Source organism: Staurois parvus, unplaced genomic scaffold, assembly GCF_062004578.1.
Source record: "Staurois parvus isolate SC_StPar_1 unplaced genomic scaffold, SC_StPar_1.0 ptg000327l, whole genome shotgun sequence".
NCBI classification, from domain to species: domain Eukaryota; kingdom Metazoa; phylum Chordata; class Amphibia; order Anura; family Ranidae; genus Staurois; species Staurois parvus.
In genome coordinates, this window is record NW_028318123.1 from 5,152,279 (window position 1) to 5,180,235 (window position 27,957).

The window sequence follows — 27,957 nt, forward strand, 5'->3', positions numbered from 1 at the left end:
TAAGAGTCTGCAAAAGACTTGAGACTGGGGGGAGGTTCACCTTCCAGCAGGACAACGACCCTAAACATACAGCCAGAGCTACAATGGAATGGTTTAGATCAAAGCATATTCATGCGTTAGAATCGCCCAGTCAAAGTCCAGACCTAAATCCAATTGAGAATCTTTGGCAAGGCTTGAAAATTGCTGATCATAGATGTTCTCCATTCAATCTGACAGAGCTTGAGTTATTCTAAAAAGAAGAATGAGCAAAAATTTAACTCTCCAGATGTTCACACCTGGTAGAGACATGCCCAAAAAGACCTGCAGCTGTAATTTCAGCGAAAGGTAATTCTAAGTATTGACTCTGGGGGGGGGCTGAATATAAATGCACGCCACACTTTTCAGATATTTGTAAGAAATTTTGAAAACCATTTATCATTTGTGTGCCACTTTGTGTTGGTCTATCACATATAATCTCAATAAAATACATTCATGTCTTTGGTTGTAACATAACAAAATGTGGAAAATTTCAAGGGGTACTTTTTCAAGGCACTGTACAATCTGAATGGATTGCACAATCTCCTTTGGTTTTACCAAAACTAAGCAACATGAAGCCACACCTATACAATCCATTCAGGAAGGTGCTCGCATTACATAATTGTTGGTATATCTAAAGAGGTTTGTACAGATTTTATAGTGTATGGCCAACTTAAAGGACAAGTTCACCTTTTAGACAAAAATAATAAATGCACATATTTTTGCAGGTAAAAAAACGTGCATTTATTATTTTTGTCTACAGGAGCCTGGAAAGCATTGCACCAGTGATCAGTAGATCGCTGATGCCATGCAGGTCTCCTGCAGACCTGTCAGAATATCTGCTTGCCATACGGAATGTACAAGCAAGCGTATATTCTTGCAGAAAGGCTCACTGAACTACCACGGCACTCCACAGTGTGGTAGTTCATTGAAAACTACAAGCCGACAGCTGGTAAGGCTGTCGGGACTTGCAGTTCATTCATTCACGGACTGTTACGGGTGGAACATCTAACACGTTCCCAAAGGTGAACTTATCCTTTAAACCTTCTCCTTGTGCTAAACCTCAACCCTTCAATAAAATGGTCAGATGCCAAAATTACCAAGGCCTCTGGCTTTTAACAGTTGAATGATTGAACAGAATAAGCACTTGGGGGAGGCAGAAGAAATGCACCATCTACAGCCTGGGCTTAGAGTTCAATGCATTCCAGAGGAACACATAGCTTGATTTTAAAGACTTGCAGGCACCAAAAGGTGTCTACAGTTCTGCATTGTTGTTACCTTAGAAATATTTTAGGTGAGGTGGGTTCACTTTAACACCAATAAGTTATCTGGCTTCACAACCTAAAATCTATTTTAAACAGGCAGGTCTAGAAAGAGACATGTAAAACGAGTGCACTGCTACTTCTGAGCACTAGAGGGCAAAAATAATACCTATTGGTCTCTTGTCTGAGTCTTCCAAGCTGTAGGTTTAACTGCTGGCTTTGGGTGTCATGTGAAACCAGGGAGCTCATGGTGCTGACCCCTGATGTATGGACAACCTCCTCTGAGTTGTGCTGTTGTACTGGTTGGTAATCTTCATCTTCAACTTCTTTGTCCACTCCTTCACTCTCTGACGCTGGCCCCAAATGTGTTCTGAGCTCTGTGCATCACCAAAATACATGTACAATTTATAACAATTACCATCAGGCACAGTTTTATGGTTGGTTTTCATTTAATGATTTACTTGCTAAAGAGAAATTGTAGTAAGAAATATGTTTTTTCATGAGTTTATTTAAAACTAAGTTTTTTACATTTTTTCAAATTCTTTATTAATAAGAATCAACAAGGTCACTTAGACATCAGTAGACTTGAACATAGAGAAAATGGTATACTTATCCATTTAAGGACCACTCTATAGCAGATATGCTGCTGCAGGGCAGCCGCAATGTGCAAAATCACATAGAAATACGCTCCCCACCCATGCTGTTATTGGCTCCCAGAGATGTCAATCACCAGTGGTTCATGGCCAGGACTTGGTGATTGGCGGAGAAGCTGATGGGAGAGATCTGTGTGTAAACAACACAGGTCACCCCTTCACACCCAGTACCATTAGTACAGTGTCAGTGCTTTTTATTAGCACTGATCACTGTATTAATGTCACTGGAGATGTCAGTGGCAGTTAGTCAGTTCCCACCCAGTGTCAGTTAGTGTCAGAATGCCCGCCGCAGTCCTGCTATAAGTTGATGATTGTCGCCATTACTAGTATAAAAAAATAAATGAATAAAAATTCACACGCAAATGAACTTTAAAGGCATCCCAGCCTTAGTCCATAGGGTTCAATATTGAGTTGGCCCACCCTTTGCAGCTCTAACAGCTTCAACTCTTCTGGGAAGGCTGTCCACAAGGTTTAGTGGAGTGTCTATGGGAATGTTTGACCATTCTTCCAGAAGCACATTTGTGAGGTCAGGCACTGCTGTCAGACAAGAAGATCTGGCTCGCAGTCTCCACTCTAATTCATTCCTAAGGTGTTCTATCGGGTTGAGGTCAGGACTCTGTGCAGTCCTGTCAACTTCCTCCAACCCAAACTCGCTCATCCATGTCTTTATAGACCTTGCTTTGCACAGTGGTGCGCAGTCATGTTGAAACAGGAAGGGGCCATTCCCAAACTGTTCCCATAAAGTTGGGAGCAGGAAGTTGTCCAAAATGTCTTAGTATGCTAACGCCTTAAGAGTTTCCTTCACTGGAACTAAGGGGCCAAGTCCAACTGCTGAAAAACAACCCTACACCATAATCTCTCCTCCACCAAACTTTACACTTGGTACAATGCAGTCAGGCAAGTACCGTTCTCCTGGCAACCGCCAAACCCAGACATGTTCATCGGATTGGCAGTGGCGGAGTCCAGTGGCGGCGTGCTTTACAGCACTGCATTCGAAGCTTTGCATTGCACTTGGTGATGTAAGGCTTGGATGCAGCTGCTCAGCCATATAAACCCATTCTATGAAGCTCTCTGTGCACTGTTGTTGTGCTAAACTGAAGGCCACATGAAGTTTGGAGCTCTTTAGCTATTGACTCTGCAGACAGTTGGCGACTTCTGAGCACTGTGCACTTCAGCATGCGCTGACCCCGCTCTGCCATTTTACATGGCCTTGCACTTTGTGGCTGAGTTGCTGTTGTTCCCAGTTGCTTCCACTTTGTTATAATATCACTAAGAGTTGATCATGGAATATTTAGTAGCAAGGAAATTTCACAGATGGACTTATTGCACAGGTGGCAGCCTATCACGGTACCACGCTTTAAATCACTGAGCTCCTGAGAGTGACCTATTCTTTCACAAATGTTTGTAGAAGCAGTCTGCATGCCTAGGTGCTTGATTTTATACACCTGTGGCCATGAAGGTGATTGGAACACCTGAATCCAATGATTTGGATGTTGAGGCTGAGACAGAAAACTAATTTGTATATTTTCAATGATAAATATGAAATGTTACATGTTCCATATTAACCAAAAGTAGTACAGCCTTATCTTGAAAACATTTGCCAGTACAGTTTCACACAATGCTCTGATATCATCCCCACTAACAAAGTCTGACACAACCTATTTTGCTGCTCAGTCCAGGCCTTCTCATTAGTGCAAGCAGTGCACACTTCCTAACACATAGGCACTACTATGCTTACTATACAGAAGCCCAGCATGCCTGCATAAAGCAAAGTTAGAAGAGAGTGAGTGAAATTAATACATATTGTACTAAGGCCAATTTAGACAGGAGCATATTAACCTACCAGCATGTCTTTGGAGTGTGGGATGAAGCTGGAGTACCCAGGGGAAACCCACGCAGGCACAGGGAGAACATGCAAACTCCAGGCAGGTGGTGCCGTGGTTGGGATTCAAACCAACGACCCTAGTACTGCCAGGCGGAATTGCTAACCATTTAGCCACTGTGCTACCCTGTGATAAATAATTTTTAAAGACATTATTGAAAATGAATCTATTGAAAAAAGCAAAAAATGCTTTTTATAAATTGTATTTGGACAAGATAGTACAAGAACAATGACAGTAGGCATTCTAATAGCAGCTGATGGGAAATCGTCTCTTAGGCTCACTCAATCACACCTCCTCTGGAAATTCAATAACCTTACCAGGAATGAGAATAGTGACAGCTGCCTGCACCGCTCGCCGAATGATATTGTCCATAGCAAACATCCAGTGTGGCCGGATTAAGTGATTCCTTAAGACTTTGTTGACCTGGTAAAATAGTGAAACAACAGATCATACACTGTTAGTGGAACAACTGTTCCTAAAAACATCCTATAATTACAATGGAAAAAGTTATTAATACAATTTTTTAACTATTCACTGACTAGTAAATTCATAAAAAACAGACTTTCAATTTACCTATAAATTGCTGATCTTGGAGTACAGTACAGGACACAGAGCTTGTATTCAAAGAACATGGGTTACATTCAGGTTACCATCAGGTGATTGGACACTGGCAAAACCTTTGCTAGGACATCCCTAGGGAAGGCCCAAGTTTTTATCAAGCAATAAGGAGAGTCCACCAGAGAGAGAGAGGGGAGGAATTCCGGTGTCCTGTACTGTACTTCAAGATATAGACTTTACAGGTGAGTATACATTTCCTTTACCTTAATAACATAGTGCAGGAAACAGGACTTTTCTTCATAGACCTTGGGGCACCCACAAGCAGAAACTGGGGAGTGGGGACAACAACATAACAAACCGAACTGCTAAAAGGCCCTCACAAAACAAGGGATACAGATGCCCGATGCTGGAAAGTTCTGAAAGGGAAGAGAGGTATCCTTAAAGCGTAGGCCCTAGAAAAAGTCTGATCCACATGGCAGTGGTGAAGCAAGAAGCAGGGTGACTATTTTGAGAGCCTGAAGGGAGGACATAACGTGACTCCATTTGGTAAATAGAAAACATGGATGGCAGTTAGACCCTGACAGTCCTGACAACATCTATACAGTGTATAGATGTATTTAGGAGCAGAACAAAGGGAAGGAAGACCAATATCCTTATTGAGATGGAAGAGAGAGACCGTCTTGGGTAAAAAAGAAGATCCTGGTGTCAAGATCACCTTGTCCCTGTGCAATATTAGAAAACTTCATTAAAGCACACAGCTTAACTTCATCATGGATGGATTTGATGTCACAACCATCAGGAGCAGGACACTAGGTGCAATTTAACACTAAAAGCATGCTTAAGAGGTGGCTGTCTAGTGGTGGCCACACCCAAATTCAGTTAGTAGCCATCTGTAACAGGATAACAACCCAGAGACAGCCAGAAAAAAAACAGATTGGATAGGTGCTACGCCCTTCAATAAAGTACAGGGAGTACAAAAATCCAATTTTCTTTATTGCTCATTGTAGGACACTGAACTTTTTCACAGATGCGACATCATAAAACAGTGCTAGAAAACAGAAAAAAGGATGGGTCCAAACAAAAGACCAACAAATAGAGAACCAACTCCCAGGCCAACTGCAAACTTTCCAGCCAAAGCTGGCATCCACTGAGGCAGTCACGGCAACTTTACAAAACTTGGTAAAGGTGTGAACTGATCAACAAGTAGCTTTCTTACACACCGGAACAACAGAAGTAGAGTGGTGAAAATCCCAGGACGTGCTCAGTATCACAATCATGCCCACGGGAGAGGCACAGTTCTCCATTTTGCCCCAAACTTATACATTTTGGTATTTCTCTTAAACTCTTATGCAAACACCTGAGGGGGGGAGATGTGCACAGAAGAGCAGACGTTATCTCCCCATTCCCAATCCCTCAGGAATGCAAGCGGCATATGATGCTGAGCCCTGCCTAACAATTCCTCTGCCAAATAAGGTAGGGAAGATACTAGGTGATGTTGTGTAGAAAAGAAGTGTTATCTTTTGTGTTCAGTCAGACAAGTGAGGACCGTCTTCAATACAAAATCTATCGGACAGAAAGCAAAGGAGAATCTTGTGGCAACAACGAAACCCAATGCGAGACCAGAAATCCCTTTTTTAGCTCATCAGACTTGAAACTGCTTAACTCCAGGCATTTATTTGGCAAGTACTTATTTACCTAAACTTCTTTCTGTTATCTGTTGCTGTGCTGTTGTGCTATATATATATATATATATATATATATATATATATATATATATATACGTATATATATTGGTTACATCTTCTTTCTGTAAGTATTTGTACTGCACCCTTTTAACCTTTTGGTAATAAATCTTACTTTCTGAAAGTGTTGAATTGTTTCTATAGCTCTTAATTGCAATTTACGAATCCCTGCCTCTAAAAAGAACGCTACTATGAGTATTTAACCCTCTGTATAACTGGTCTGTAGAGATAGCGAGATAGAGAGTCTGTAGGATACGGACGGTTAACCAATCGTCCTAGTGTATTGCTGAGTTTCCTCTTTCTCTGTATAAAAAGGAGGTGGTGGCAGTGTGAAGGGTTAATTGCGTAATTAACCTTACCCAGTAACAATCGCATTCAGGCTGCCGGTACATCGATCGTGGTCCAATTAGCGGGAACATCGGTGTGCAGGGTGCAGTTGGGTGTGGCATTGTTCCGCACATGACAGCGCGATTTTAGATTGGCTAGTCCTTCGGTCACAAGTTTGGTGAGAAGGGCTGGGGTCTGACGCCACGCTCGTCACACTCAGCACCCTGGTAGAGTGAGCAGTAATTGGGAACAGAGCCTCACGGCCTGGAAATGATTGAAGACAAAGCAGATTGAAGAGCCGCTTTCCTTGGGTGAAAGGGATATCAAGAAGATATCTTTGTTAAGGTGGAAGGCCAACACCTCTTTTGGCAAAAAAGACAGGCTAGGACAAAAAACATTGTCCTCATGCAACACAAAAAAAAGTTGCTTACAGGAAAAAGCCACGAGCTCAGACACCTGATGAGTAGTAATGGGGCCCAAGAAGGCCACCTTCTGAGATAAAGCTAAATGGGTAATATCTTGGATATTCTCAAAAGGGGAGTTTTGAAGGACAAACAAGAAAAGATTCAGGTCCCAAGGCAGTAAGGGAGGCCTAGAAGATGAAGCCACCTGAGTGACCCCCTCGGTAAAAGGTATGAACCAAGGAAGAGGAGGTCAAGGGAAGTTGAAACAGAACATCCAAAGCAGAAACCTGGCCCCTAATCACACTGAGGGGAAACTGACAATACACGCCCCTTTGAAGTCAGAATTCCAGCCACCAAAAACTTTAGGGATGAACTCCAAAGACACACAATAAGCAAAGTAGGGCTTCCAGGTGCAGTATCAGATAAATAAAGAAGTAGACCTCCAAGCTCTAAGCATAGTGGAAATAACTGTTGGGGACAGACCCTCTCTCAAAAGCCAATGACTTTAAAGCAGATCAGACCTTCGAAGAGAGGATCTGGGTAAAGTGGGAGTCACCAAGGTGTGTCCACAACCAGCCGAAAGAGATCTGCAAACCAAGCCCTATGCAGCCAATTTAGAGCCACCAGAACAACTGGAATGCCCTCCTGCTCTATTCATGGAAGCAACCAAGGAAGGAGCTTCAGGAGAATGAAAGCATACATCCAAAGAAAGGAAGCGAAAAAACATAAAGACACAACCTATGAAATTTCTCCTTAGGAAGAAACAATGTGGCTATGGATGTGACAAAAGGAGTCCCAAGTAGTCCAGATGCAGAGAGAGTCAAGACCGAATTGTGCAGATTGAGAAACCAGTTCCTCCAAGGTTTTGGTTGTGATGGACAGCTCAAGCTCCAAGTCTGAATGTGATTGAGCTCACAGGAAAAAGTCATTCAGGTACCTCATGACAGATACCGAGGCCTGGACCTTGATGGAGATACATGGATCTGAAGTCAGGCCAAAGGGAAGAGCTACAAATTAGAAATGTAATTCCCCCATAGCAAACCGAAGGAGTCTCTGATGAAAGCAACAAATGGGGATGTTGACATAGGTGTCCTTGGTGTCAACTGAAGCCAGAAGATCCCCTTGGTGTCAGCAAGCTCTGACTGACCGCACCAACTCCATTAAGAGCTTGCACACCTCCAGAAAGGGATGCAGGGACTTTAAATCCAGAATAGGATGAACACCATCCTTCTTCAGAACAACAAAAAGACTGGAGTAGAAGCTCTTGGGAGAATGGAATTTGAGCTATGACTCCCTGATCCAGAGGTCTCTGAACTACAAAGTGCAAGTCGGCTAGGCATTGTAGGGAAAGAAGGAAGTTGAAATAAAAAAAGCAATACTGGAATGAGCCAGTGATCCATGAACAACAGGAAACATCCCCCACCTTGAGGTGTGAGGAGGGGGTGCACTTTCATGTGAAAGTGGGTTTCTCAGCAGGCTTGGAGGTTTTGGGCTGCCAAGAACGCTTGGCAGTAGAAGAGGCAGAAGGTTTGGTGAACTTGTCCGTGGAGGAGCCTTGGCTATGAAGAAGACCTTCGTGAGCAGAAAAGGAAGGTCCCGCCTTGCAACAGGAGTCCTTAGGCTTCCTAGTCTGGGAAAGGTGGTCTTGCCCCCAGTGACATTCTTAATGATGTTGTCCAGGAACGCACCAAATAAATGACCGCCCTCAAATAACATTTTCGTAAGGACTTTCTTGGCGGTCTGGTTAGCAAACAAGCACTTAAGCCAGAGAAGACACCCTAAGAACACAACAGAGGTCACACAAGTCACACAGGTATAGGAGCCCCTGCACTAGTTAATCCGCTAAGTCAACATAAGCAGGAAAGACATGCTCAGAAGCCAACCCTTGACGTAGGAGCTTGGCCCACTCGGTCAGGGTCTGAAAGATCATACCCGAAGTTAGGACAGGACGACTCAAGGCCCCTGAAGCCACACACAGTGAGCATGCTGTGCTCTTTACCTTCTTGTCAGTGGGGTTTCAAAAAGAAGAGGAGTCTTCAGAAGAGATAAAGGTAGCCTTGTTTAGAGGGGAGACAGGGGAGTCTACCACCATGGGAGAACCCCACTTTTTACTGAATGCTTTCTCAAAATAGATAGCCAACAGCAAAGCGCAAAGGTAGGGTGAACAGTAGGGGGTAGGCAACCTTGGAGAGGTTGAGATCTACCTGAACAACATGGGAGAGTCAAAGATGACCAAGTACTGTATCGCCCAATGTTTCCTCCTCACTTCCTGATTTAAACCTATAATTGCTTTAGTACAGCATCATAATCGAGTGCATTGCATAGCAATAACAGGTTTAAATCAGATGGCGAGGAGGCAAAATATTGCCTCTTCTCCACTTGTCAAATACGCTTGGATCACTTTTCAGAGGAGCATCAGTGCCTGCTGCCCTTGTGAATGTGCCCTCAGTTGCATTTGGCAGTGGCAACCTTAGAACTCATTCACATATGAGGTTGGATGGTGTGGTTGAGCCATGGTTTTACTATCTCCAATACCCACCCCATTTAGCAGCAGTGGCAGCAGCCGAGGGTGTAAACATGTGGAGGCAGCAGTTATACCCCTGTGGCTTTTGGTAAGCTGTACAGCCTGTAAGTTGAGACCCATTCAAGTGCATTGGCCCGCTCTACAAGCACCCTACAACCACATGCAATGAACGCAGTGCTAGTGTTGGGGCCCAAGAAGTTAAAGCAAGTGGTGAGGAGGCCATACGGGCAGGGCGGTTAATCCCTGTTGCTGTCAAGGCATGTGTACACCCCTGGCCACTGCAGATAAAGAGAGTGCAAATGAGCTCTTATTTTCCTAATCCCCATTTAATAGTTTCTTCCTCTGTTAAAGCTGTTGTTATGTCCCTGACGACATCGGTCCACTGCAGTTCAGATTGTGTGTGGGCTTCCATTGCAGCAATGCACTGAATGAAATTCACTGACCTGAACAAAATAGAAGAGAATAGACAAGAAGAGTCCATTGTCAGCACACTATAAACTAGAGCTCTTCTCTGTCTCTTTCCTCTTGCTGCTGGCGCCAGGATACAAAGAGGCGGAGTGCAGTTTATGTCTCTCAACCAGGGCTTACAGCTGGAACTAGAGAAGCCCCGGCCACTACTATTAAAAAATAGTCCCACTCCGACTGCTTCTTTATGACGTTCCTCATTCAGCAGATGGCCAGTTGGCAAGACCAAGGTGCAATCCACCAGTCATCTGGCCGTAATCAACTAGTAGATCACAATGGACTGGTTGCCGACCCTTGTCGCCTTAGCCAGATGCAACCAAGGTTTTTAGATGTTGTCAAGAAAAAAGAACATATGGAAAAACTTTAGAAGACTTTTTCCATAAGGAACCTGATAGTCTGCAGTAGGATGCTGGGAATCTTCAGATCTTCAAAGTTTCCCTGACCGCCATAATATGGTGGGAGACCAATTCCTTCTTTTGCACTAACTAAGCCTCTCCTCACTATCTGTGGAGGTGGAATCCACCACATGGAACCCTTGAGGCAGAAAGCGGTACAGATCCACATCTGATTCGTCAATTGCTGACATAGGAGAAAGAGTGAGCTTGGTAACGGACTTGCACAATATGGCCCTTTCCATGTGCGATGCAAACCCCTAGTTGGTGTTGGAATAAGTGTCAAAAGTCAGGACCCTGACACTGCTTGACTAGTGTCCAAGGAAGGAGTGGAAGCCTCCAGGACTAGGGGAGACTGCCTGGAAAAAGGTCCCCTCAGCGCCCCAATAGGTGCACATGGTGGTGGGTTCCCTATCTTTGGGGGTCCCTGCAATTTTTTGTGACCCGCCTGCCAAAACTCAGACATGCACGCATCTGGGATGCAGAATGAAGCAGCCCCCTCATCCCTCCTGGACCAGCAACCGCAGCTGAAGGAGAAGTAGCAGAGACAACCCAGCACCACAGAGAAAGATGGGAGATCAGGTGTAGCAGTGGAGAGATAGGAGACTGCAGAATCAGTGGTGTGAGGCAGCGCTGTCTGCTCTCCTGTGTCTGTGCCACTGAAAAAGCTACGAAGCAGTGAGTAGGGAAAAGTCCACCCGGGGCCCAAGACAGCGGGAGAATCTATGATACCCGGCCTGTTACGCAGAACCACAGCTGATTGAAGACTTCAAGCCATCAACTGGAAGAGAAATCCATCAACAGGAGCAAAAAATCTATCAAACAGAAATGAAAACAAAAAAGAGAAGAGAAAACTCTTTGCATCCTACTGCTAAGGAAGACACTATAAAAACTGAATTCTATCCTGCAGATAGTAGGTCTGGTCACCACCACAGAGCTGATAAGATGTGCTTTTAGTTTTAAGTTGCACCTAGTGTCCTGTTCTTGAATGTGATGGCATCAGACCCATACGTGATGAAGTTCAGCTACTGTATGTCCTTCAATAAATGTGAGGAAGAACAAAAAAGAAAAAAGAAGCGCACCAACCTTGCGCATTACCTCAGTAACCAAAATTTATTAAATAAAAGAATGGTACTCACAAACAGCGAATAAAAACAGGCATGTCAGTCCTCAAAGGGACTTTAAAGGCAAGATGCAAATGCGAATCCCATCATGGAGGAAGCCACTCAGTACAGCTGACGCGTTTCGAAGGACAAGCCTTCTTCCTCAGAGCTGACTGGACTGAGAATATGTGTTCCCTTTTATGCCTCCAGACTGAAATAAGGCCCTACCCAATAGGTTGGGCTGTCCTGGGCAGGGAGGAGGGGCCCGGGTGTCCACAGAATGCAATAAATAATCATCAAGAGTTCATAGAACCATATAGATAATAAACTTCAAAAGTCGGATGAAAATATATCAGATGTATACACATATATGGAATCAATTAATACAAATAAAATCATTCATAAATACAGCTTATAAATGCATAAATAAACAATAAAATAAAGAAATATAAACAAATAAATAAATATAAATAAAATTTCACTAATTCATCCCTTCATTAGAAATATATATATATTTCGCCATAATTATCATCATTGCACTAACGATCAAAAATGCATACAATGAGTATAGGATAAAAGAGGAACTCACACAACTGAATGAGCCATTCATGGCCAGTGATTTCAAAATTGTTCCCACAAAGTGGGCATTATAGCCAAAGTATTTTGCTAAAAATGACAGCTGGAAGAACAAGCTATATTGCTATAAAAATCTAGATGAAAAGAGAAGGTTTTTTGTGAACATGCATACATGCAATCCACCAGGGGATAACTCTTACAGATGGTGGGGAGGAGAACACAGTATATTCAGAAAAGATTCATATTACCTGTGTTTGTTATTGGTGGTGTGTGTTGTTTATTTGGCAGCAGAGGGAGATATTGCTTGCATGATGTGGTTGCAGATGGAATCTGCCTGTGAAACGCACGCCGATGCGGCGTGGTAGTTACTGCGCATGCGCGGACCAACCCGCGCATGCGCACTAGGACAGTAGCAGCGCGAACCCAATGGCTCGTATCCACTAGCCATTGCGCGCGCACATAGGCAGCGCTGTCACATCGCCACAGGGTCCTAGTTCCTCCGACCCCCACTTACTGCTGCCCGATCTAATACACACCAACAGGTCGGATGTGTATGTATGTGTGTCTCCAAGCTCAATGGATCGTTGGTACAGATGTCAACAAGCTCAATGGATCGTTGGTACAGATGTCAACCCCCATAGCTGCAATCACACCATCAGAACTTCTATAAAGAGAGTATTTTTCTAAAACATATACATGTATGTATATGTATGTCTCTACACAATACAATACATGTGAAACATGCACCTTGATATGTGACAAATCATTGATTAATTCATATTTAAAAATGTGTAAAAATGTGAAATATATCTATAAAAAAAAAAAAAAAAAAAAAAAAAAACACTACGCCACAGGATGTACCGACAACAGGACATAGGACCGTACCCATGGACATATCTACACAGAATATATATATACACACATATATGCCCACCAGACATATCCCTCACTAGCAAAAGGCTAGATGAGAGTATGTATTTCAAGATCATCATTAAGTCCTCCAGGGGACAGAGTACCCAAAGTAAAAATCCAGAAGCTCTCCCTTTTGGATAACTCCTGATGTCTCCTCCCACTATCCAGGTCCTTAGTGATGGCCTCAATCCCGAACACTTTCATACCAAGATAGTTGCAAGAATGCTTCTCTTTGAAATGGCGGGGGACTGAGTACTTATCTTTCCCTAATTTGATGCTGCTCTTATGCTCACAGATTCTGATCCTAAGGCACCGTGAAGTGCGGCCCACGTAAATTAAGCCACATGGACAGAGTATGCCATAGATGACAAAGGAGGTACCGCAATTGATAAACTCGTGAACTCTCGTTTTCGATGGCATATAATCTCACAGGTGCCAGTGCCTGTGAGATTATATGCCATCGAAAACGAGAGTTCACGAGTACTAATGGAAAAAGGTACCCCATCAAACAATTTATCAATTGCGGTACCTCCTTTGTCATCTATGGCATACTCTGTCCATGTGGCTTAATTTACGTGGGCCGCACTTCACGGTGCCTTAGGATCAGAATCTGTGAGCATAAGAGCAGCATCAAATTAGGGAAAGATAAGTACTCAGTCCCCCGCCATTTCAAAGAGAAGCATTCTTGCAACTATCTTGGTATGAAAGTGTTCGGGATTGAGGCCATCACTAAGGACCTGGATAGTGGGAGGAGACATCAGGAGTTATCCAAAAGGGAGAGCTTCTGGATTTTTACTTTGGGTACTCTGTCCCCTGGAGGACTTAATGATGATCTTGAAATACATACTCTCATCTAGCCTTTTGCTAGTGAGGGATATGTCTGGTGGGCATATATGTGTGTATATATATATTCTGTGTAGATATGTCCATGGGTACGGTCCTATGTCCTGTTGTCGGTACATCCTGTGGCGTAGTGTTTTTTTTTTTTTTTTTTATAGATATATTTCACATTTTTACACATTTTTAAATATGAATTAATCAATGATTTGTCACATATCAAGGTGCATGTTTCACATGTATTGTATTGTGTAGTGACATACATATACATACATGTATATGTTTTAGAAAAATACTCTCTTTATAGAAGTTCTGATGGTGTGATTGCAGCTATGGGGGTTGACATCTGTACCAACGATCCATTGAGCTTGTTGACATCTGTACCAACGATCCATTGAGCTTGGAGACACACATACATACACATCCGACCTGTTGGTGTGTATTAGATCGGGCAGCAGTAAGTGGGGGTCGGAGGAACTAGGACCCTGTGGCGATGTGACAGCGCTGCCTATGTGCGCGCGCAATGGCTAGTGGATACGAGCCATTGGGTTCGCGCTGCTACTGTCCTAGTGCGCATGCGCGGGTTGGTCCGCGCATGCGCAGTAACTACCACGCCGCATCGGCGTGCGTTTCACAGGCAGATTCCATCTGCAACCACATCATGCAAGCAATATCTCCCTCTGCTGCCAAATAAACAACACACACCACCAATAACAAACACAGGTAATATGAATCTTTTCTGAATATACTGTGTTCTCCTCCCCACCATCTGTAAGAGTTATCCCCTGGTGGATTGCATGTATGCATGTTCACAAAAAACCTTCTCTTTTCATCTAGATTTTTATAGCAATATAGCTTGTTCTTCCAGCTGTCATTTTTAGCAAAATACTTTGGCTATAATGCCCACTTTGTGGGAACAATTTTGAAATCACTGGCCATGAATGGCTCATTCAGTTGTGTGAGTTCCTCTTTTATCCTATACTCATTGTATGCATTTTTGATCGTTAGTGCAATGATGATAATTATGGCGAAATATATATATATTTCTAATGAAGGGATGAATTAGTGAAATTTTATTTATATTTATTTATTTGTTTATATTTCTTTATTTTATTGTTTATTTATGCATTTATAAGCTGTATTTATGAATGATTTTATTTGTATTAATTGATTCCATATATGTGTATACATCTGATATATTTTCATCCGACTTTTGAAGTTTATTATCTATATGGTTCTATGAACTCTTGATGATTATTTATTGCATTCTGTGGACACCCGGGCCCCTCCTCCCTGCCCAGGACAGCCCAACCTATTGGGGAGGGCCTTATTTCAGTCTGGAGGCATAAAAGGGAACACATATTCTCAGTCCAGTCAGCTCTGAGGAAGAAGGCTTGTCCTTCGAAACGCGTCAGCTGTACTGAGTGGCTTCCTCCATGATGGGATTCGCATTTGCATCTTGCCTTTAAAGTCCCTTTGAGGACTGACATGCCTGTTTTTATTCGCTGTTTGTGAGTACCATTCTTTTATTTAATAAATTTTGGTTACTGAGGTAATGCGCAAGGTTGGTGCGCTTCTTTTTTCTTTTTTGTTCTTCCTCACAGTTCTGTTTGGGCTTCCCCAGCCTTGGTGTGGAGCTGCACGACCTTAACTATTTCGGTGGTCCCCTCCTTGCTTTTTTGGAGTCTGATTCCATCTACTTACCACCAGTCTGGGTCCCGGAGCGCAGGAGATATCGCATTATGTCCTTCAATAAATGACAGAGAAACTGAATAGTTACAAAAGGGAAAAAAAAGGAGTAGAGGTCCATCACCTAAAGAAACCAGTAAAAAACTGGTGTCTCAACGAGTCGGTGGTATTATATAAGCATGCCCCTGGGGGAGGCTGCCCTTGCAAAGTTTTTGCCAGTGTCCAATTACCTGAAGGTAGCCTGCATATAAATCATCTAGAGACAAAAGCCCTGTGTCCTGTACTGAATGTTTAGATGCTTATACAATAAATCGCAATACTAACTTTTAAACATTTTTTAAATATTGGATTTCTTTGAGAGAATTGAAGTACACATGCACATGTTATTCCAAATCAGTGTAAACAGCACACTCTCGAGGTTCATAATTGGTTATACAAAGAGGAAGTACATTATTCACCAAATGTTTCAAACTTTTAATATGTTGAACTTCGTCAGACGACCAATTAAGAACTACCTGTATAGCTTTCCTAGTATGAAAAAGGAAAAGTATTTCTCCATCTGACACCTGAAACTTATGACAAATTGGGGAGGCTCTTTTACCCATTTTAGACTGTTTCTCATCAAAATAACTATTAAAATAGGAACCAGAAAATTCCTTCTAGTCCTGCTCAGCCAGGTTTGATATGGTCACATTTCATTGCCCTTGCACCAGGAAAGTCTTAATGGCCTTCCCTGAGACAGTGTACCATACACTCTTAAAATCAACTGTATGAATAGGTTGAAGAAGAACAGCCTTTGATGTGGCTGGGAGAAACACTACATCTCATAAACCAATCTCGGCTGAAGTTGCATGCCATTGATTTTTAAACTTAAGTATCCTTGGTTTATTTGCTTAGGATTTGAAAGGGTGTTAAAATTGTAAGCACATATGGATATATTATGGATATATTTTAAACAAACATTAGTGTACAAGGCACATAAGAGGAAAACAAATGGAAAATTGAATTTAAATACCTACCGTAATTTAAATACTTACCGTAATTTTCCTTTCCTGACGAGCTCCATGGCAGCACAGCTGGGTGAGGTCCCGCCCACCCCCTGCCTGATCAGGAGGTAACTCAAGAAATTCTGGACCCGCCTCAGCCTAGGCATTCCGTAACACGTACTACTAAACTGGGTGGGATTTGTGCTGCCATGGAGCTTGTCAGGAAACGAAAATTACGGTAAGTATTTGAATTTAATTTTCCAATTTCCTGACGGCTCCATGTCAGCACAGCTGGGATTTAACTAGCCACACACGGGAGGGTAATGCAAAACCAATTTAATTTTGACTGGAAGCAGAGGCAAAGACACTACTGTCAAAATCAGCAGTAGTCAGAGCCGCAGGTTCTATACAATAATGAGTCATGAAGGTATGAACAGAAGACCATGTAGCCTCTTTGCAGATTGTTTCAGGGGAAACTCGGCCCACTGCTGCCCATGAGGTTGAAACCCCCCTAGTGGAATGCTCTGTGACTCCCTCAGGCACAGGCAACCCTCTCGTTCTGTAAGCTAAAGAGATGGTCTTGACCAGTCATTTAGCGATTACTCACCTAGAAGCTCTCGAGCCTTTCCGTGCACCGTTAGGGATGGTCAAAAGATGATCTGACTTCCTGAGCTCGGACGTAGTGTCCACATAGTTTCTCAATGAGTGCCCAACATCCAATGGACTTGGGTCCTGGGAATTTTCCAAAAGGAGTATCGGGTGTGTAATATCTTGTATTATGTGAAATCTGGAGGTAACTTTGGGTACAAATCCTAGCATTGATCTAAGCATGACCCTATCTGGAAAGAACAAAAGAAAGGGTTCTTTAAACCCTAAGGCTGCTAGTTCTGAGACTCTTCTGGCTGATGTTAGCGCCATGACAAACGCTGTTTTCAGAGTAAGATGCCATAGTGAAACAGGATCACTGAAGGTGTCTGATGAGAGGATGTCCAACACCAGTGGCAAGTCTCATTACGGGAAAATCAGAGGCTTGGGTGGTCTTTGATGGATAGCTACCATAAAGAACTGAACCACTAAAGAGTCCGATGCCCATAGGGCACCTGTAAATGCCGAGAGGGCAGAAACGTGAGCCTTCAGAGTACTCACAGACAGACGCATATCAAGAACTGCCTGGAAGGAATTCCAATAAGTGGCAGACTGTCGGGGTATCTGGCACAAAGCCATGCCTGTTTGCAAATTCCGTGAACTTTCTCCATATCTTGCTATAGGCTGTGTTGCTGCAGTCCTTTCTGGCTCTCATCAAGGTATCAGTGACCTTAGTCGAGCATCCTAGATTTATCAGCCTTTGCCTTTCAAAACCCAGGCCTGTCACTAGCAGAGGGTGTGGTTCTCTGATGTTCAAAGAATGGAGTAGCGGGTACCAGGGTCTTTTTGGCCAATCTGGTATTACTGACAGAACCGTCACCCTGTACTGGTGTATTCTGCGCAGCAAGCTGAGAATCACAGGAATTGAAGGGAAGGCGTAACCAGTCTTGAAATTCCATGCCATTGTCAACGCATCCACCCAAATCCAGCATGTGGGTGACTGATCCTGGAGAAAAAATTACGTAGTTTGGTATTCTCTGGGGAGTCAAACAGGTCTATCTCCAGCAGAAAGGCCCATGCCACTAGACTAGTTGTTGTCCAAACTTGTTTTGGATAGATAATCCACCTGGGTATTCAAGCAACCAGGCACATACATTGCTGTTAGCAGTTGTAAGTTGGTTTGGGGCCATTCCATAATTGGAGTAACCTCCCTCAGGAGGGGTATGATGCGGGTGCCCCCCGTCTGCGTATGTAGGCTACTGCCGTTGTATTGTCCAACTTCACCAGAACGGGTGCACCCTAAATGAGCCTTTTGAAAGCCAGGAGTGCTTGGAATGCTGCTCTCAATTCTAGAATGTTGGAAACCATATTGACCGCCCGGAATGACCACTGGCCCTGAGCCCGGTGAACTCCGCACAGGGCCCCCAGCCCGATTGGACCACCTGCCACTGTATCGCAAGTAACGAATGGTATTGTAGGAGATTCTGCCGTCTTGACCACCATTCCAGGCTCATTCTCATCTGGGAAGTGATTTGTATCTTCTGCCCAAGATCCTCCAATCTCCAATGTTCTAAGAGCCCCACCTGAAGTGGACATGAATTCCATTGCGCACATTTGACCATCGGAATAGCCGAGGTCATAATTCCTGACAGCCACATACCTTCTATTGCAGGAAGGTAGAGCCTCTTCTGGACTATTGACATCGTGTTCAGTATGCCTGACCTCTTGTCCTCCGGTAATTCCACTGTTGCTGCCCGAGTGTTCACTTCTGCGCCTAGGTATACTAGGTTCTGGGTTGGTACAAGTTGACAGTTCTCCCGGTTGATTAACCATCAGAAGTTCAGTAGCGTCTCCATGGTTAACCTTCGGTGTGACAGGAGCATCTCTCTGTCTTGATTCAGGAGCAGAATGTCGTTCAAGTAGTGATATATTCACACTCCCTGCGACCTCAGGTATGCCACTAGGGCCAGAAGTATCTTCGTGAATACTCTGGGTGATGTGGTCAGCCCAAAGGGTAGGGAGACAAACTGGAGGTGGAGATGCCCTACTGCAAACCGTAGAAATTTCTGGCAGACTGGGGCTACCGGTACATGGAAATACGCATCTTTGAGGTCCACTGATAGAAGCCAGTCCCCTGGTTGAATGATTTTCAGAATTGTCTGGAGAGATTCCATTTTGAATTTGTGTTTCTTGATATACATGTTGAGCCTTCTGAGGTCTATTACCGGTCTCCACGCTCCCGACTTTTTCTGCACTAGAAATAGAGGCGAGTAAATTCCAGAAAAACATTCTTCCTGGGGTACTGCAACTATCACTTCCTGGTTGAGGAGGGTTTCTATGTATTTCCACAAAACATCCGGCTTTTCTCTTGCCAAAGGTAATTTTGTCGGGACAAAGATTCTGCGTGGATGCCTCAGGAACTTCCAAGCATGGCCGAACCGGATGGTGGAAATTACCCAAGGCTCTGTTACCTCTTGTGCCCACACCTGACGGAACTTGAATAATCTGGCTCCCACGTGACAAGTTTGAGCCAGCAGATAGTCAAAAAGACTTCTGGGACAACTTTCCCAGAGACGAAGTTGGTCTCTTTGACTTGCGGTTTGCAGCCGTGTTAGATCATAGATAATGAAATTCTCTCCCTGGCCTATAAGACTTAGCATCTCTACCTTTTTTGTATACTGCACCTCTTCTGCGAAGCAGCCTCTGATCCTGGGGAACAAACCCCGACGTCCCCCTGTGGCTTTTGCGATGGCAGTGTCTAATGTATTTCCAAACAGGGACTGCCCTTCAAATGGTATCTTACACCATCCTTGTTTGGAGGCTGGGCCTGCCACCCAGGGCCTCAGCCATAGGGCTCTTCTGGCTGTTACTGCATTAAGCATGATCCTGGCCAACATCTTAACTAGGTCAATGGATGCCTCCGTCATAAAATAAGCCATTAGCTTCAAATTGGCAAAGGAGGCCAAGACTTCGGCTTTGCTCAGGTCACTTCCCACTGCCACTTCTGACTTCTGAATCCAGGACTCCATGGCCTTCAAAATAGCTGCCAAAGCCATAGAAGGTCTACACGCCCTACCAGCAAGTGTGTAAATCTTTTCAAGATCACATCCACTCTTTTATTCAGCACGTCCCTGAATGTCACTGCAGGGTTACGTGCCTAGCGAGGCGAATAAGTCCACCACTGGAGGCTCCTCCATACTCTTAATACTCTCAGACTTGAAGGGATATATGTTTGCAAACTGATTCTTAAAAGTGTTTCTCTTATCTGCTTGGTTCCAATCATCAGTAATTATGTCCTAAATTTCTTTCATGAATAGGAAATTCACCCCCTTCTTTTTCATGGTTGTGAAAAACTTCCTCTGCTTCTTCTGCGGTTCTTCCTCAGCGTCTCTACAAAGCAGATCCTGCCTAATCTCTTTTATGAAAGGCTGGCCCATGGCAAAATCAAAACCGTCATAAGGGCCCTCATCCTCCTCTGAAGAAACACAGTCTGAGGCTGAAGGTTCCTGGGCCTCTGGAATCACCTGACTAGCTGGCAGCATCTGCGGAGACAAGGAGTGCGAGGTGGACGGAACTGGGGCAGCTGAAGGCTACGACTGCAATGCAAACGCTTTTAGCATCTCCTCAAATGCCTACTTCATTAGCGATACCATCTCTGCCTTATCGTGTTCTTGGTGTTTGGTTGCTACTTTGAAGCAAGTCTCACAAGCCGTCTTGCCCGGCATGTCTCTTCTATGGCATGCCCAGCATCCTCCTGGTCTGGGTTAGTCATGATTTGAATCTCTGCTGTATCGTGATGGGGAGCACTGACCCCTAGAGACTGAATGGGAACGCGAGGCCACTGAATGTTGTCCTCCCTTGCAGATGACCGTCTCCTACTCCTTTCTGAGCTTCTCCTTTCTGATCATTGAGAAGGATCATGACCAAGACCCGAGGAGCAGGACAGACAAAAAAAGACAAAATTAGTCATTGAAAAAGGATATGCGCATATGGCGACGTCTCCCCTACCTTCTCTGAGAATGCTGGTCTTTAGAGGGGGTAGGCATGTTATCACTGCTGTAAAAAGACAAAACCAAGAGCATGAGGCAGAGCAATACAGCAGATAGAACCACAGGAGCACAGCCTTGCAGGTGCAATGCGTACCTGGAGGAGAGAGGGAATAGCAAGCACAGGCAGGCTGCAGGAGCATAGTTACATAGGAGCCAGATGCTTCAGCCAGAAGCATCTTTAAATTTTGGCTTCCTTAAGCCTGAACCCACCTCCCTTCTGATTGGCTGAGCAGTCCCGCACATGCTCAGAGTGGGCCACGCTGGCCTGCACACACTGTCTGAGCGGTGCTGGTAAAAAGCGGGGAGACCAGCGCTACTCCCCTTAGCAGTGTCCACAGCTCTATCCACCACCATCATCCCCAGGTGCAATGCATACGTGGAGGAGAGAGAGGGAGAGAGAGCAGGCACAGGAGCACACAGTTACATAGGAGCCAGATGCTTCAGCCAGAAGAATCTTTAAGTTTTGGCTCCCTTAAGCCTGGCTCCGCCTCCCTTCTCCTGATTGGCCGAACAGTCCTGCACATGCTCCACGCTGGCCCACACACACTGACCAAGAAGCACTGGTAAGAAGCGGGGAAGCCAGCACCACTCCCCTTAGCAGTGTCCACGGCTCTATCCACCACCATCATCCCCAGCAGCCGCCATGGAAGGATTTTATCCCTGCCAGCAGCCGCCAAGGAACCCCCACCAGTGTAACACCCCATAGCCAGCAGTACTTTACCACGGCCTGATGCTTTCTCAAGGACCAGCAGCGGGGCTCCCTGGTCAAACTGCTGTTAGCAAAGGAGTACAGGAACTGCGTCCAACCTTGAGAGTGATTCTGGACGGACAGCCAGCCATTAGAGCTAGGAGGGGAGACGCCACCTGTCCTGATTGCAGGAGGAAGAAAAAGGAATGGTTGGCTAAAGTGGGTCCAAAATTTATTGAGTTACATCCTGATCAGGCAGGGGGTGAGCGGGGCCTCACCCGACTGTGCTGACATGGAGCCCCTATACAAGCTTAATCACAAGTTTCAGACTTCAATCATTATTCCACTTTTGACAATAACACACTATTAATATGGCTTGTAAAAGGTTGTTAGTTTTTTTTTTCTCTTACCAAGAGAAGCAGAAAAAAATACCACCTCTAATTATACATCTTCATATATTGCCAGAGGTTTCTGATTCTGTTTGGTTTATTTAATAAAATAGTGCATCCATCAATAGAGTGTAATAGCAAATGGCAACCAATGAAAAGGCTATTTTCTATTATTTCAATGTAAGAAAACTGTTTACAGCTGAACTCTGGCCAAAACAAATTTCAGTCATTTGCTGTTAAAAAGAAACACCAATAAAGTGTGTACAATGTGCAGACACTGCTGTGTCATGTAATACTCTTACTTTCAGTCTTCTTGTACAGTGCAGTCAGCATTTAACTTCTGAAGCTGAAACTTACAGTTTAGGTGGAGGACACAGATCACTGCAGGTAATTTGCTCACTCTGCAGCTCTTCCATTCTAAAACATCTTGTAATCTTCTCAATGAATACAAGGCGCTGTATGATTTGAGGAGGGGAAGTTGTGAGATTCATCTGTACCTCTTCCAATCACAGAACACCTCGCATTAATTGAAAAGAATGTTGACTAGACTTTTTAAGAATAGACGAGCTGCAGAGCGGGCAACCCACTGTGATCTGTGTACATCAGATGGAACTGTTATTTTCAGAGCCAGATGTCAGATGTTGACTGTGCTAAAATGACTTAATGCTGCAGTGGCTGCAAATTGCACACACTTCATTTGTGTTCATTAGTTTTACATAGCAAATGGCCAAAAGAGTTCAGCTTAAGGACTTGTTTACATCACACACTTTGCCCTAATTTCAGCATGTTTCTAAATCATGTTAAAATCTACGCAAAACGCACAGTATGTTTGGATGCCATTTATTCTTAAAGGCTCCCCAAATGTGGAGTGATTTTAGTGTGATAATTGCATGACAAAACACGCAAAAATCGCAGCAAAACACTCATGAAAAAATGCACCTTAGCACCAAAATTGGGTACATGAGCTTCTTTGGCGCAAGAAATGTGCATAGGGCAACCCATTCAAGTGAGTGGGCTGCTCTATGCGTGATACATGGAAATGTGTGTAAATTGAGAAAAAAAAAATGTGAACTGCGGCCTTAAAGCAGTAGTAAACACCGCTTGGACAATTGTACCTACAGGTAAGCTTATAATAAATCATACCTGTATGTACAAGGAATATCTCCTAAACAAGCACCATTTAGAAGGCATTTACTGTTTCTGCAGCCAGTGATGACATCGGCGCATGCGCTCTGAGGGGACAGCATACTCATGCCTTCCCTTCAGAGCTTTGTGCCATGCTTCTAACTCCCGTGCACATGTGCAGGAGTCACGTCATGACAGCTCAGCCATTCAAACGGCCTTAGCCCGCGAACCCAGAAGGAAGACTGAGTGAAGATGGAAGCCCTGTCAGAGGTGACAGCGTGCCACTGGAGGGCTTTGTTTTAAGGTAAGTATTTAATAATGTGCTAGTATGCAATGCCCTTAACTTGCAGGGGGAAGCTTTGTTGTTGTTGTTGTTTTTTTTTTTTTTTATTATGGAAGACTTTACTACTGCTTTAAAGCTAATTGGTTGGCATGTATTTTTATAGACTGCTTTTTTGCAAGGGTTTTAAGTAAGCCAATATAGGTTGTACCAATTCAGAACTTACTGCATCTTGAAACCCAAACAAGACCAGCTGGATTTGATTTATAGATGTGCTGTCAAAGTCCAAGTCCACTTTTAGTTTGGAGATTGTGGAGGCCATGACCCTGTGCTCTGGGGAGCGGATGAAGTCTCTCAGAATACTGATAATCTGTTTGATGTGAGTAACTGAAAGCTGCACATCTTCTGAGCTCTGCAAAACAGACATGGCACTTCTTAAAGAAATTATTTACATAGCAAAGTACGGGTTCTTAAAGTCCATAATAGCTTGGGAAGCATGAAATGCTATATGTTTGTCTATATGGGGGGTCAGCAACCCGTTGCTGCAGGAAAATACAGTCATCAGTTCCACTAAGGGCTGGCCCCTCATCTCCAGGTTCCTCTTCCTGGTGTTGCTTGTTGTCTCCTATGAGCTCAAAGCTCCCCAACAGGGCTCCAAAAAAATTGTAAAAAAAAAAAAAATTGTAAAAATGAATCTAAAATTGTAAAAAATAATTAAAAAGTACAAATAAAAAACAAAACACTGACATCATCCACTGCCCAACTAACAGCAACCTCTGCCCTACTGACACCGTCCACTGCACTACTAACACCTCCCTCTGCTCTGCTAACATACTCTCTGCTGCTCTCCTGCCTGACACCGTGCATTGCTCTACTGACACCGTGCTCTGCCCTACTGACTCCATCCACTGATCTACTGACACCGTTCACTGCCCTACTGACACTGTCCACACCGTTCACTGCTTTAAAAACACTGTCTACACCATTCTCTGCCCTTTTGACACTTTCCACTGCTCTACTGACTGACACTGTCCACACTGACACACTTTTAGGCAGGCTAAGTCTATATTTTTACAGTGACATTGGTATTATTACATGTTCCTAAGTTTTCCTTACTACTTAGTTTGGCCTTGATAGTTAATGTCTTCCAAAAAAAGAGGCTGTCGAACCCCGATAATCTTTGTTCTCTTTCATGTTGTTCGTGTAGATCTCCACTTCTTAAATGTTGCCCTGGTCTATATTTCTAAGACAACCTGTATTTAGAATTATAAATCGATTAATTAAGTATGCAGGATGACTGTGGTGATGCTACTGACCATGAGGACCTTTACTTTCTGTACCTACAGTTGCAAGAAAAAGTATGTGAACCCCTTGGGATTACGTGGAGTTTTGCATGAATTGGACATAAAATGTGCTCTGAACGTCATCTAAGTCACAACAATAGAAGAACACAGTCTGCTGAACATAATACTACACAAACATTAGATGTTGCCATGGTTTAATTGCACATAACATGTAAACATTCACAGTGCAGGGAGGAAAAAGTATGTGAACCTTTGGACTTAATAACTGGTTGACCTTCCTTTGGCAGCAATAACCTCAACCAAACGTTTCCTGTAGTTGCAGATCAGACCTGCACAACGATCTGGAGTAATTTTGTACCACTCCTCTTCACAAAACTGTTTCAGTGTAGCAATATTGCTGGGATGTCTGGTGTGAATCGCTCTCTTAAGGTCATGCCACAGCATTTCAATCGGCTTGAGGTCAGGACTCTGACTGGGCCACTGCAGAAGGCATTTTCTGTGCTGTTGCAGCCATTGTTTTGTTGAATTACTTGTATGCTTTGGGTCATTGTCCTGTTGCATCACCCATCCTCTGCGGAGCTTCAGTTGGCGGACAGATGATCGTACGTTTTCCTGCAAAATGTCTTGATAAACTCTGGAATTCATTTTCCCATCAATGACAACAATCCGTCCAGGCCCTGAGGCAGCAAAGCAGCCCCAAACCATGATGCTCCCTCCGCCATGTTTCACAGTGGGGATGAGGTTTTGATGTTGGTGTGCTGTGCCTTTTTTTCTCCATACATAGTGTTGTGTGTTCTTCCCAAAGAACTCAATCTTGGTTTCATCTGTCCACAGTATATTTTGCCAGTAGTGCTGTGGAACATCCAGGTGCTCTTTTGCAAACTTCAAACGTGCTGCAATCTTCTTTTTGGCCAGCAATGACTTCCTCCGTGGTGTCCTCCCATGTACTCCATTCTTGTTTAATGTTTTCCTTATTGTAGATGTGTCAACAAAAATGTTAGCATGTGCCAGAGATTTCTGTAGGTCTTTAGCTGACACTCTGGGATTCTTCTTTACCTCATGCAGCATTCTGCGCTGTGCTCTTGCAGTCATTTTTACAGGACGACCACGCCTAGGGAGAGTAGCAACAGTGCTAAACTTTCTCCAATTGTAGACAGTCTGTCTTACCGTGGACACATGAACATCAAGGCTTTTGGAGATACTTTTGTAACCCTTTCCAGCTTCATGCAAATCAACAATTCTTGATCGTAGGTCTTCTGAGAGCTCTTTTCTGTGAGGCATGGTTCACATCAGACAGTGCTTCTTGAAACCAGTAAACCCAAAATAGGTGTGTGTTTTTTAAGGGCAGGACCGCTGTCAGCAACACATCCAATATCATCACACTGATTGGAGTCAAGGTTGGCTCATTCCTGGCTCCAATTAGCTCTGGGAGAAGTCATTAAGCTAGGGCCTCACATACTTTTTCCTCCCTGCACTGTGAATGTTTACATGTTATGTGCAATTAAACCATGGCAACATCTAATGTTTGTGTAGTATTATGTTCAGCAGACTGTGTTCTTCTATTGTTGTGACTTAGATGACGTTCAGAGCACATTTTATGCCCAATTCATGCAAAACTCCACGTAATCCCAAGGGGTTCACATACTTTTTCTTGCAACTGTATACTAGGGTGGACTATGGTGGTCTATAGTCCTCATTGCTGGAATGACCAGAAGCATTTAGAAAGTATAGCAGGATATGACACATCCAGACTTGATTATTTCAGGAAATTTAGCCTGATGGATAGACAATGTAGATTTTTTTTTTTACCTGCTTGAGACATTCCTGCAGATTTGATGAGACTTTATTCTGCTCTTCCTTAAGGATTTTATAAAGTATAGAACGGCGTTCACTGTCTTTTCTCAGAAGGAACAATCCAGAGTCTCTCTCATCCGGAGATGGAGGGGTACTTCTGTCTTCTGACACTGAACCATCATCTGGCACACTGAATAATAAACAACATGAACAATGACTATATATAAACTAACTAAACTAACTTAATTTTGCTCCCATCATGTAACTTTGTCCATAAGCATGTTCATTTGCTGTTACAGCACAATGCAAACCTGACTATCAACATGAAAAAAATGAAAGCATTCAAATAATTTACATGAAATAGGTATGAAATACATTGTTCTAATTAGTTTAGCATAAGGTCAGGCTCACTTTAAGCTGTACAGTGAATGGATATGCAGGACACTGATTAGCTCATCTCTCTGTCACTCTGTTCTTCCTACTATAAGCATGTGCATTGTTAGTACATAAACATAGCAGTACAACTATTCTCTAATTGGATGAGGTGGAGAGGAAGGGCGGAAGATGTCATATTCCCCTCCCTCATTCAATCAAAGAACGCTTTGTATACATTGAAAAAATAATGAATGGCAGAGAGTGATTCCCTATATTCATGCAACACATGGAAAATCACTGCTGTCACTGTATGTAGCGTGGGCTACTACATTGATATTCAGTATCCCCAGCAGCCTTCCAGATATCAGATATGGATACTTACATCAAGCTAAACTAGACCAATGTGAGTTTACGAAAAAGATCATTCCTGGGGATCTGCTTTATATGTTGTTTTCAAAAATTGTACACGACATGAAATATTGCTGCAGCTGGGGAGTAATTTTCTTTAATTCTCTAAAGCAAAAACTATTTTCAGTGCATACACTGCTGGAGACAAAATTCAGGCCTGGCTAGGTTTGGACAGCAGATAATCTCTCTCATTTCAACTGGATATTTTGAATGAATGGACCACCAAGAGCCAACCTCTATCTTGATGTTGCTGATTTCTGAAAGAACCCAAGTTGAATTACCTCTGTTAACCATAAACTAGGAATGATCACAGGATGGAATAAAAAATATTACCTTAAATTGGTAGTTGTAGCTTTACTAGAAGCAGTTTCAGAAATGGATCTTTTTGCCTTTTCAAAGAATATTTCGTGCTTTGCATCTGAGTCTGGTGATACCGATCCATGTTCACTGCTGCTGCTGCCTGCCAGCTCTCCCGGCACTGGTAGTGGTAGAGATGTGCTGCGGTTGTAATCTGTGTAAACAACACCATATTTGCAACTGCATGATAATGAGTTAAAGATTTGGTACACTCCATTGAGTGCAGAGAGCCCAATCAGATGGGTGCTGAAATGATGAGTGGACAGATGGCACCG

The 27,957-nt window shown here is 43.5% G+C and overlaps 1 protein-coding gene across 1 annotated transcript in view; it reads right to left on the reverse strand.

Annotated features, from left to right (window-relative positions):
- The window catches only part of MAP3K15 (mitogen-activated protein kinase kinase kinase 15), a 367,125-nt gene that overhangs the window by 12,633 nt on the left and 326,535 nt on the right, over positions 1 to 27,957 (reverse strand). The window contains exons 21-25 of the mRNA XM_089683901.1: positions 27,659 to 27,836; positions 26,558 to 26,732; positions 23,671 to 23,856; positions 4,131 to 4,236; positions 1,447 to 1,654 (exon numbers count right to left, since the gene is read on the reverse strand). Coding sequence (XP_089540027.1) covers positions 1,447 to 1,654; positions 4,131 to 4,236; positions 23,671 to 23,856; positions 26,558 to 26,732; positions 27,659 to 27,836 — 853 coding nt within the window. The remainder of the gene's footprint in view (positions 1 to 1,446; positions 1,655 to 4,130; positions 4,237 to 23,670; positions 23,857 to 26,557; positions 26,733 to 27,658; positions 27,837 to 27,957) is intronic.